This window comes from Artemia sp. Qi Xiang Cuo, chromosome 9 (assembly GCF_049724085.1).
Source record: "Artemia sp. Qi Xiang Cuo chromosome 9, ASM4972408v1, whole genome shotgun sequence".
Lineage (NCBI taxonomy): Eukaryota > Metazoa > Arthropoda > Branchiopoda > Anostraca > Artemiidae > Artemia > Artemia sp. Qi Xiang Cuo.
The window spans coordinates 36,976,241-36,988,497 of NC_142802.1; the positions used below are offsets into that span (position 1 = coordinate 36,976,241).

Here is a 12,257-nt window from a genome sequence, read left to right on the forward strand (position 1 = left end):
AACCAAACTTGAGGTTATTATTCGCTTTCATAAATCTTGCCCTTGGGTGTGTTGGTGTCATCATTGAGGGGTTCACTCCGAGGCTCAATCTTGATGTTTCAGTTGCCGTTTGTTTTCCCCCGAGGGGGGTGTACTCAAGGTACCGGGTATGGGTTGCCTGCCAGAAGCCTGAAGCACTTCGGCAGGTGAAGTTAACTAGTCGAGAAACTTGAGACATAAAAGCTGAAAAGTAATAAAGAAAAGCTGAATTCTATCTTATTCGGAAAACAAATTTTAAATTAAATGCAAAGACAAAGAGAATGCAATAGTTACATTGAATTGAAGTAAGAAAGAAGAAAAAAGGAAAATAAATTAAAGAGCCACATAAAAATAATAAAATTTCTCTACTTGATTTCTGTTCTTTAAGAGTTATAAAAGGCCTACAAATTTCTTTTATCTAGGGAATCAATATGGCCATATTTGAAGATGCATTCACGCTACTGTGTCAGATAACGAAGAATTTCAGTGTATGTTTTCTTCTTCTTGTATTCGGATATTCCATTAATGAGGACGGAAGTGTTTCCAAGATGAAGAACGAAAAGTCACACACTGTCATCTATAGCTCTGACGAATATGTAGATGACACGTGGTTGTGTTGCGTGGTACATGAAATTACTTCAAAGGCTATGAGATTTCTAGATAAGAAACTGCAAGATGAAAAGCTCTTAGAAAATGAAGTTAACTTTGACGAGAGTGAAAGTGAAAATAATGACCTCTTAGCGACTGATTCTGAGAGTGAAGATGAGCAACAAAATTCACAAAGCTACGAAGTGAAAGTTTGTAATGAGCATGACACTGCAGCTCACCAGGATGAGAGAGGCAATAAAAATAAACTTATTTGTAGCAGACATGAAACAGAAGAGGAACATAACAAATCATTAAATAATGCTACAAAAAATGTCTATAATAGAAATCCTCTGAAGAGTCTCTTCAATTCCTCGTATAATTTTACTAAAGGTGTGGCAACTGATATCTTATTATTTTTAAGTCTAAAAAGGAAAAAGGCGTTCGCTGTAAATGAAGTAACAGAAATAGAAAAAATTTACAAGTCATTAAAAAATACTACAGATCTCCAAACGCTATATTTTATTTCGTCACGAGCACTGTCAATACTAAACATTTTGGGCTCAAACCAAGCTCGAAAAGAGAATGTTCCTAAGTTACTTAAAAAAGAAAAACTGATTCAGAAGGGGAATTATCGTAGTCAGATCGCAGGTGGTGAAAAAATAATTGTAGGAAAAGATTCCAGAAATCGATTATATACAAGAGCTAATAGAGAAATTCCCCACAATAGTGCATCACAGCATTTGAAAAACTATCTGCAATCAAGTTCTTATTCACCATCTGAACCATCAAATTACTCTGAATATTTAGGCTGCAATGGACATATCTATTATTGTGGAAAAGGTGACCAATGCTTTTACTACTCACGGAAATATTTGGAATATTACAAACTTTATTATAACACAGTAAGTCAAAATAGATACGTTTCTTTCAATATAAATAAAGGCAATGATCCTCAACTAAAAGGTCCTACAAAGAAAGATCATATAGTCGATTTCAAAACACATGCCGTTGCTCAATCTATTTCTGACGAAAACCATAAAACCAAAAAAGTAGAGAGCCAAATTTCTGATTTCGGAATAGACGATAAAAAAGCAAAAGGGAACGACGGAACATCTACTGAACAACCACATTTCTTAAAATCCGTAAAGCCTGGAAAAATTGCACTTAACAAATTAGATTGCTTGAACTTAAACCATAGTCACAAATCACATAAACTAGAAGCAATGGAAAATCTATTTAGTTACAGAAAATTAGAAAAAGAAGCAGTGAACACAGCAGCGGATTCTTTACAAAAAGAAAAGAATTCTTCTGAAAAAAGTCTCTGGATTGAAGCAGACAAAACTGAGGACAAAATTAGTTTTAAAGAACTGGGAAGCATATATTGTAAAAGATGTGTCCCGTCAATTAAATTGACAGGGGGTGAGATTTTGTCGGAACAAATATGTATATCAAATCATGAGCAGTTATCCTGTTTAGAATTGAAAGAAGCCTCGCCGATTCAGATATTTTTTAATATAAGCGAAAATGGAAGGTATGGAAACGAGATAACAGAATTACAAAAATCTAAAAAAAACAGAGATGATGACTGGAAATTTCACAAGAAAGATGTTAATGTTGAATCTACGCAATCGGTTCAAACCAGCAATTTATGTAATGATTCAATTTTATTGAATTCACCGGATGATACAGAACAAGTAGACAATGAAGAGCAGCATCAAAAAGAAGACCAACATAATCAAATAGAAAAGCCTAGCAGCTTTGCAGTTGGCAGAGACATGCCAGAAAGCAAATATGTAAATAAATTAAAGACAAACTTACAAGATCAGCTTTTTAAAGTTGAAAGCAAAGAAAACTCTTCCGATTACAAGGAATCTACGTGCATCCAACATACCGAATTAAATAAATGCCAAAAGGAAAAGCATTCTGTTAGCACCTTGCAAATAAAGGAATGTAGAATCAGAGATAGCGATCCTTTAATGATTTCTAGCGATAACAGTGACATATTGCGAAATAATCACCTTGAATGGAGTCCCAAAGATAAACGTAGAAGTGAAGAAAACGAAGATGACAGCAAATTAGAAAACAAAAAAGACTATTCTGAAGAAACCACTTCCATAAAGATTGTCGGCAAAGCTTTTGAAAGTGATAGCATAACTCTTAAGTACATGGAAGAAAAATTCAAAGAGCTTTTCCCCTCACTTCAAGTGTGTCACTTAATATTAAACTCACGAGAATGCGATACCAAGAGTGTATTATTAGAGAAATTTGTCGAGCCTCTTGATTATTTAAATACTCATCAAAAACCCAGAAAAACTACAAGCAGCCAAGATGATACGAATGATTTATCTCTGTCAACTCTTCTAAAATCTGACACAATTGAAACACCCTTCAGTTTCTATGACAATGTATCAACGGTTTCTGTCATAAATGAAACAGACCTAGAAAATGACAGCTTAGTAATGAGTTTTGATTCTTTCGATGACAAAATTGAAAAGAACAGTATTACATTTGATTTTGAGAATAAAAATAATAAACCCACGACAAGTTATAAGCTGCATAGGCTATCTGAGTCATTAAGCTCAATAAAAAGCACGATGAAAGGTTTAGAACAAGAATTTACGAGCACAAGAGAACAAATTCAAAACGATGCTCCGACGAGTTATGCTGAAAAAATGCATATAATAAACGAAGAATTGAAAACTAAATCACGGTTAGAAGGAGGTCCTATCTCTTCTGAAGCTGACAAAATTGATGGAAAAATAAAAAGATGTTTATCCGAAATTTTACAGACCAATAATGAAGTTAGTAGTAAGATTTATCAAACTAACTCCTTCGGCAAGCTAGATTGCAATAGTTGTGTAAGTTTTGAAGTAGACTTGAACAACAGAGACTTAGAAACTAGCTCAGAATCAGCAAAAACAGCCACAGGAGAAGATAATATAAGAATACATATTCCATTTTGCAAGACTGAAGCAGATAATAAGGAAATGCTTTGTCCGGTTTTTAATGAGCCTATTCGAATCCCTATGATGCGTGATAGTTCAGCTACAGAAATTGATCAAGAAGATAAGATTGATTCAAAAGTATTACCAGAAATCCAAGAAGGTCTAGAATACGTTATGGAAGACACTGAGAAAACCCTATTGTCTATGTTTGATGAATTGGTGCGCCTCGGAGGTCTGGTGCCAGCATCAGAAGATCCACAGCATGATAATGATGAGTATGATGGTTTAAGCGAGAAAGAGTATGAGCTTGAATCTAATAGGCTAAGTACATTAGACGAAAGCTTCAAAGAGGTTAGTTTACATTTATCTGAAATTATAAATCTATCATCAAAGGCCCTGTCAATTGATAATAGTCAAGAGGAGGAGATGAAAGAACTATTAGCCGAAAAAATGGAGGAAATTCCATCAGGCACACATTATGCTTCAATTGCTATTTGTGAAGAAGATATAGAGCCTCTCTCGTTTTCAACAGTTCTAGATGAAATAGTTAAAGAATCTAAGAACGAAGGCGAAGATTTTTTCTCTTCTGTCTTAGAATCCATCGAAGACGAATCTATTTATGACTTTACTATATCAACGACAAGAGCAAGGAAAGGTGAGGCTTCTTCAAGCATAGATACTATTCCATTACCATTCACACGAACAGCAACAATTATTCACGAAGAAAAATTGGAAAGTAGACTTCCCTCACTTGAAACAACAAAAGGACCTGCATTCTTAGAGAACGAAAGTTTAGAAATGAGTTGCATCCATATCAATGGCCTTGAAAACACTAACATCAATCGAGAATTTCGTCAAGAAGTATCAGCTGTTAAAATGGATGACAAACTGACAACTACAAGTAATAAAGCTGAATTTGAAGCTGGGTTAATAGGGGAAAAGTGGAAAGAGGAGACTCCGACACATTATTGTATAGACACAAAGAATGCACTTGAGACAAACTTAAAACCGGAACATCGGGATGAAGATAGACGACCTGTTCCCTTTCCAAGATCAGTTTCTAAGGGGAAAAAAGTAGGTCTAGGAATACAATTAAAAGACAGTAGCCTGCCTGATTTATTGTCCTCTGCCAAATCTTCTATGGGCTTAGAATCCAAAACGAAAAAATCTTCCACAGTATTGTCTAACCATGACAAGATGGCAAGCATTGCTAGTAATTACAGCTCAGAAAATTTAGAATCTTCTAAGTTTCTTAGCATTGAGGAACGAAAACAGAAGTACCTTCAAGTGATAACTGAAGAAAATACTCGATGCCTTCTGAGGAAACCACGACACTTGGACTCAATTCTAGAAGAAGACTATACAAGAACTTCAGAGCCTCTGCCATCAGTAGAGGAAAGGAGGAAACAGTTCTTGTCCAAGATACAATGTTCAAATTTTGATACCAGTAAGACCAAAATATCAACCAATAAACTCACACAAAAAAAGTTAGAACTCAATGATAACCCCGATCTCCGGAAAAGCAAAAAGAATGAAATGGCAATTTCAACTCCTTCTGTTTGGAATATGATTGCGTTGTATGATGAACAGCGTATCCATGGATCGAAACCTAAAAAGGATTCAAAGGATACTTCTATACAAACTGACACAAACCTTAAGTATGATAAAGCCTCAGTATCATTACCTGCATCTCTTTGTGGGTCAGATTGTGGTGGCGATCTAGGATCAATATCAGATTGCTCTTCCCAACCGTCAATTTATAGAACCACACCATCCAGAAGTGGAGGACGGTTATGGCTAAATATGAAAGTATATTCTAATACTTCAGCTTCTCTGCCTGCATCCCCTTGTAAGCAACCGAGTTCAGTTTTATATTAAATTAACATCATTGTTTCATTTTTGAGAGTGTTTGAACGTATTCCTTTTTTTGTAATAAATATGTTCCCTAAATGTACAAATGTAAATACACTATCTAATTTCTGGCGTCATTAATCATTAAATTTGTTCTGAAGTCAAACCACTCCAAGCATTGATTCACGCTCAGTAATGGCTTTTTGAACAGTCAAAGAAGCACAACGACCTCTCTTCAACCCTGTATTGATGGTTTTCTTGAGCAGGAAAATTTAAATATCTTTGAAGAAAATTAGTTTGTTCAACACGCGCTGAGTCAGGTGTCGCATCGACAATTACAGCGTAGTACTTTGCCTTTTTACTCTCTTTAATGATTATTCTGGTGAACTGAGCAGCATACAAACTAATAAACTCCTCCTGAATGTCAAGAGACAAGTAATGCCCTTGCATTCTTTTAGTTTTTTTTTTTTTTTAAAGCGAAATGTATTAAAATGCTCATTCAAAATTGCGTCGCATCTACAAAATTCTCATTTCAGGTCACCAATCTTTTCCTTAGTCCTTCTAAAAGCAAGCCCTCTTTCACAAAGTATGACTGTTTTCCATTGAGAGGCAAGATAAGATGATTATTTCGAAAAATCCCAATCACAAGCGCCGAGGGGCCGAATTTGAATTTTGGAGTCAAAAATACCCTACAAAAAAACGAGAAGTGGCAAAGAATGCCAAAACGAAAGTGAAAAATCAGAATGAATAATCATTCGTCAGTTTTGTTATCCTAAACAATGTCATAGGAGATATGACTATTCGATTCAAATCAGTGCCATATTTGTGTAAAAATGATTCTATATTATGGGCCTTTCAAGAAATTAAATGAAAAAACAAATTTTTTTTCTACTGAAAATAAGGAGCAACATTAAGACTTAAAACGTACAGAAATTATTCCATATATGAGGAGGATAGCCCTCTTTTCACGCTAAAGTTTTTTAAAACTTTTAAAATAGGTTCTGATTCTAATTACACAGCCGTTGTGTTTCGGGAATCGTTCTTAAAGAATTGAGACAAAAGGTCGAACTTAGCGAAAAGAGCGGAGAATTCAGGGGGGGAAAGTGCTCATCATATAGGGAATAATTTCTGTTCGTTTTAAGTTCTAATGTTGCTCCTTACTTTCAATAGAAAAAAACTTGTTCCCCCAGGACAATTCCCCCAAAGCATCTTCACATGTAAAATGGGGTCACCAACGAGAAAGAAAGGCAAATAAAACAAATTTCGTATATGAATTCTGGTAAGTTTCTTCCGCCTAAAATTTTCCCTAGAAAGTTCACCCCCGGAAACTTCCATCAAAATGAGAAATTCTCCCTGTAGAAAATCCATCCCCAGAAAATGACCCCCTCCCTTCTGAAAAATGTCGGTATACTTTCTTATAACAAACACTATATGTAAACAATGGGCAAATTTCACAACTTAAGACCCTTCCTCCGGTGGTTCTAGGGGATCATGTCACCTCCAAAGGCGTAGTTAGTGTACCTTTGAACTATACTGAATACAATGGCTATCTCAGAATTTTGATCAGTCAACTTCTGGGGAAAAAAGGCGTGGGATAGGGGCTAGTTACCTCCAAATTTTGGGGTCACTTAAAAAAGGCCATAAAGCTTTTAATTTCCGTTCGAATGAGCCCTCTTGCGATATTCTAGGACCAGCTTTTCGATACGGTCACCCCTAGAATATACAAAAAAACAAAACCCAAAAAAGCACGCATCCATGATCTTTCTTCTGGCAAAAAATACAAAATTCCACATTTTCCAGACAGGAGCTTGGAACCTCTACAGTAGGGTTCTGTGATACGCTGAATCTAATTGTTGGATTTCATTAAGATTCTTTGACTTTTAGGGGGGTGTCTACCCCTTTATCCAAAATCCGGCCCCTTTTCTCAGGCCCGTAGCCTTTGACAGGTAACACTAAACTTAATGAATACTATATATTTGGAATCAACATAATAAGTCAATTCTTTTGATATATCTATTGATATCAACATTCCGATTTTTAGAATTCTGCCTCGTCACTCCTTACTTACAGTTCTTTACCACAAACCGTTTGATTAAAAATGACGTTATTGGAAACAGATCAGGTTCAGAAGTGCCCGAAAGATTAAATTCGCGATGAACTGATTAGCTTTGAGTTAATACAATTCAGCCTACCTTGGTGACAAAAGCCTACCAACATTTGAGCTGCTAAACAAAATCAAAAAATTTGTTTCCAAGAATCTGAGTAGCCCTCCGAATATTTGCAACGATCCCTGCTACAGTTGCTAGCGAAGAGCGCGTTTTTTTATGCTGAACAGAGCAAAAAATGTTATACTTTTAAAAATGTGTCAAGATAGACTATCAAGCTTGGGTGTTTAAGCGGTGGAGACGGACCTTGCAAAAGAAGGCAACCTGGGAACCATCATTGATTGATTTGCAAGAAAGGGGACTTAGTTGTGAACACGGATATTCAGTAAAGTTTAAAGAAGGAATTTGGCCAATCAAAATTGTTAGCGAAAAAAAGCTAGGAACACCATATCTATTATGACTATAGAGTATTTCATTATGAATAATATCATGTTTTTCTTTGACAATAAATAATTTTTCTTTGACTTGTACAAAAACTTAAAAAATAAATTTAGACCTGTGCCTACAACAAGGAAAAGTTGAGAGTCAAGTTTGTTTTTATTAACAACAAACGAAAGTTTGCGCTTTCACGTTGCAAAATAAACCAACGGGGCAAAAAGGTAAGCCTATCCAAAATCCAGATTCGTGTGCTGCCATGGTAAGAGTTTTGTTGGGGAAGTTAATCAAGTTTCTTCAAATAATATGGATGGTGAATCTTAGAATTAGTAATTCAGCTCTTCAAATGAATCTTCACTGGAACGGCAATTCAAATTTGTTCAGTTTCCAGCACAAAAGTTCGTTGAGTTTGGTTCAAGTTTTTCCATCTTTATCAACAAACCTAACTTTCTCCGCATACCAATGCATTAAGATAATATGGTTACCATCAAAAGAAGGATGAAAAACATCCAAACCTGCTGACAGCAGATAGGGCGTAAAAATCTATGTTTTGGTTGCCAGGTCCTTTTTTCAGGGCCATGTGCCAAGTCTATCACCCAACCTTGTAACAGCAGAACATCCAGTGTACCACGTTGCTACAGAAGGGACAAAATATGCACAAAGGAGTTGTCAAGTGAAAATGGAACCACTTTCGAGAATAATTTTTTACACGCTCATCCTTCTGCGGAGGTGCCATCCAGGAAGAATCTAGAATTTGATTTATAGAGATGTATTTACTTTTTTTTGCAAATATGAAAAACACATTCTGCCATGCCCCAAAAAGAATGGGTGCGTGTAAGTTTTATTTTTTTAGTTATAAAGTGAGATATTTCTCTAAATGGTCTTTAATCAACGGCCGTATGTAATTAATAAGAGGCAGGGAGACCAATAAACATTAGTACAAATTTATATTTTTATGCCCCTAACTCAAAAATTGGCAAATACGGTTAATCAAGAATTTCGTTCAAATGCGCAATTTAGACCTTACTATGTGATTGAAATATTCTTTTCACCTTAACGGTTTTCCCCGGTGGACAGTAAAGACAGGCACGTCCGCAGATTTTATACTTCCCAATAACAAATACTATGCGTAAACAATGGGCAAATTTTTTATCTTTGCCCCTGAGGCTTAGGGGGGTCACGTCAAACAGTTCGTGGTGACGAACTGTAAGTAAGGAGTGACCCGGCTCAATAGTAACCGAAAATCTAAAAACGGAATATTGATACCAAAAGATATATCAAAAGAATAAGATTTTAATGCTGATTTCAAATATATAAGTTTCCTGAAGTTTAGTCTTACCCATCCAAACTTACGCACCTGAGAAAATTTGCCTTATTTTCGAAAAAAGGGAGAAACCACCCCTTAAAGTCATATAACTAATGAAAATCACACCATCAGATTCAGCGTATCCAAGAACCCTACTATAGAAGTTTCAAGCTCCTATCTGCAAAAATGTGGAATTATGCATTTTTTTGCCAGAAGAAAGATCACGGATGCGTGTTTATTTATTTTTTTTCCCAGGGGTGACCGTATCGATCCAGTAGTCCTAGAATATCGTGAGAGGGCTCATTCGAACGGAAATTAAAGTTCTAGTACGTTTCTTAAGTGACCAAAAAACTGGGGCTGCAACTTTGCCCCCTCCCACGCTCCTTTTTTCCCGAAGTCACCCAATCAAAATTTTGAGATAGCTATTTTGTTCAGAATAGTCGAAAATCTAATCAATATGTCTTTGAGGATGACTTAATCCCCCAAAGTTCCCGGGAGAAGGCCTGCAAGTTATAAACTTTGCCCATTGTTTACATATAGTTTTGGTTATTGGGAAGTGTACAGGCGTTTTTAGGATTTTTTTTTCTGATGGGGGGGGGGGCCGGAGTCGGGGTTACGGGGGAGAATCTGTCCATGGAGGATGTTTCCTTGGGGGAAACATCCTCATCCTATGAAACATCCTTCATAGGAAACATTCCTATGAAGGGGGCGCCGGATTTCCCAGCATTATTTAGAAAACGATCAGAAATTAAATAAGAAAAACAAGTTTTTTTCAACTGAAAGTAAGGAGCAACATTAAAACTTAAAACGAACAGATATGATTACGTATATGAGGGGGTCCGCCCCCTAGTCAATACCTAGCTCTTTACGCTATTTCTTTTTAGTACTTTCAAATGAGCTATCTATTCTAATTAACCTGCCTTTGTGATTCGAACTTTAGCGTAAAGAGCAAGGCACTGAGTAGGGGGTGAACTCCCTAATATACGTAATAAAAACATACGAATATAGAAATTCGTTACGTAAGTTACGTCAGAACAAAATTTCGAGAAAGCCATTTAGTCAAAAAAAGAAAAATAATATGCGAATTTGGTTTTAATTATTCATGTCCGGTGAGCCAAAATCAAAGCTGCATTAATTCAAAAACGTTCAGAAATTAAATAAAAAGAACAAGTTGTTTTAACTGAAAGTAAGGAGTGACATTAAAACTTGAAATGAACAGAAATTATTCCGTATATGAAAGGGGTTGTCCCCTCCTCAATGCCTCACTGTTTACGCTAAAGTTTGATTCCATCTTACAACTTTATTTTTTAAAACAATAAAAAACTTTAGTGTAAAGAGCAAGGCGTTGAGGAGAGGACAACTCCTTTCATATACGGAATAATTTCTGTTCGTTTTAAGTTTTAATGTTGCTTCTTACTTCAATTTAAAAACTTTTTTTTTTATTTAATTATATTCAAAGGCATAGTTATTGGGCCTTTCAACTATGACGAACAAAACGGCTATCATAAAATTTTGATCGGACGATTTGGTAAAAAAGAGGCGGGGGAGGGGGCCTAGTTGCCCTCCAGTCTTTTTGGTCACTTAAAAAGGGCACTAAAACGTTTATTTTCCGTCCGAACGAGCCCTCTCGCCATGTTCGAGGGCCAATGGGCCGATGCGATCACCCCTAGGAAAAATAAACAAAAAAAATAAACAAACACGCATCTGTGATCTTTCTTCTGGCAAAAAATTCAAAATTCCGCATTTTTGCAGATACAGGCTTGAAACCTATACAGCAGGGTTCTCTGATACTCTGAATCTGATTTGTATTTAGATTATATGATTTTTAGGGGGTGTTTCCCCCTTTTATCTAAAATCAGGCGTATTGTCTCAGGGTCGTAGCCTTTGATGGGTAAAATTGAACTATATATTTGAAATAAGCACAATAATCCCATTCTTTTGAAGTATCTGTGGGTATCAAAATGCCGTTTTTTAGAGTTTCGGTTACTATTGATCCAGGTCACTCCTTACTTACAGTTCGCCACCACTAACTGTTTGATATTCTTGTTGATTACTCGGCAGTTACAAAATTTCATATTTGTATCCTCAAAATGAAATATTTCAAACCGTTCTCCCGAGCTGAAATATTTCTGACACTGTTCTTCCAAGCTAAGAGCAGTTTCTTTCAGAGGAGCAAACCCCTAAATGCGAGCTATCACCTAATTAATAGGTTCAATTCTGTTGAGCTGAGTTTTCACTGAAAACCCCCAATAATCAAACAGTTCGTGGTAACGAACTGTAACCGAAACTAAACAAACGGAATTTTGATACTAATAGATTCATCAAAAGACTTTGGATTTTTAAGCTGATTTCAAATACACAAGTTTCATCAAGTTTAGTCCTACCTGTCGCTTTCTATTGTTTGCCAGAAGAAAGATCATGGATGCGTGTTTTAGTTCTTTTTTCTTCCCAGTGGTGATCGTATTGACCCAGTTGTCTTTGAATATCGCGAGAGGGCTCATTCGAACGGAAATTAAAAGTTCTAGTGCCCTTTTTATGCGACCAAAAAATTGGAGGGCAACTAGGTCCCCTCCCACGCTCATTTTTTCCCAGTCACCCAATCAAAATTTTGAGCCATTTTGTTCAGCATAGTCGAAAAATCTAATAACTATGTTTTTATGGATGACTTAATCCCCCACAGTCCTCGGGGGAAGGGTTGCAGATTATGGACGTTGCCCAAAGTTTACATATAGCATTACGTATGAAGATAAGAGAGGAAATAATAAATGAAAAATAAAACCAAAAAAGGGCGAGAAAACGAGGACTTTGTCAGCCAGTGGAAAAATATGAATACGAAAAACAAGCAAATATTTTGACAAGGACCACCACCAAGACGTCCTCAGTGCTAAAAAAAAAAAAAAAAAAAAAAAAAAAGAAAAAAAAAACAACAACAAGAATCTACCCTTTCGGAGGTTTAATTTAACAGTTCCGAATAGGAACTGAAGGAAAAACCAAGCCGAAACCAATGAA

General features: G+C 36.0%; 1 protein-coding gene across 1 annotated transcript; it reads left to right on the plus strand.

Annotated features, from left to right (window-relative positions):
- Positions 1-449: 449 nt before the first annotated feature.
- LOC148948615 (uncharacterized) lies at positions 450-5,508 on the plus strand. Its single transcript, XM_089094978.1, has one exon. It carries the CDS (start codon positions 450-452, stop codon positions 5,427-5,429), a length of 4,980 nt encoding a protein of 1,659 aa, XP_088951104.1. The 3' UTR covers positions 5,430-5,508.
- Positions 5,509-12,257: the final 6,749 nt, after the last annotated feature.

What these genes read in the sequence shown, in the direction of transcription:
- LOC148948615 (XM_089094978.1), top strand. Translation starts at nt 450, where the DNA reads ATGGCCATATTTGAAGATGCATTCACGCTACTGTGTCAGATAACGAAG.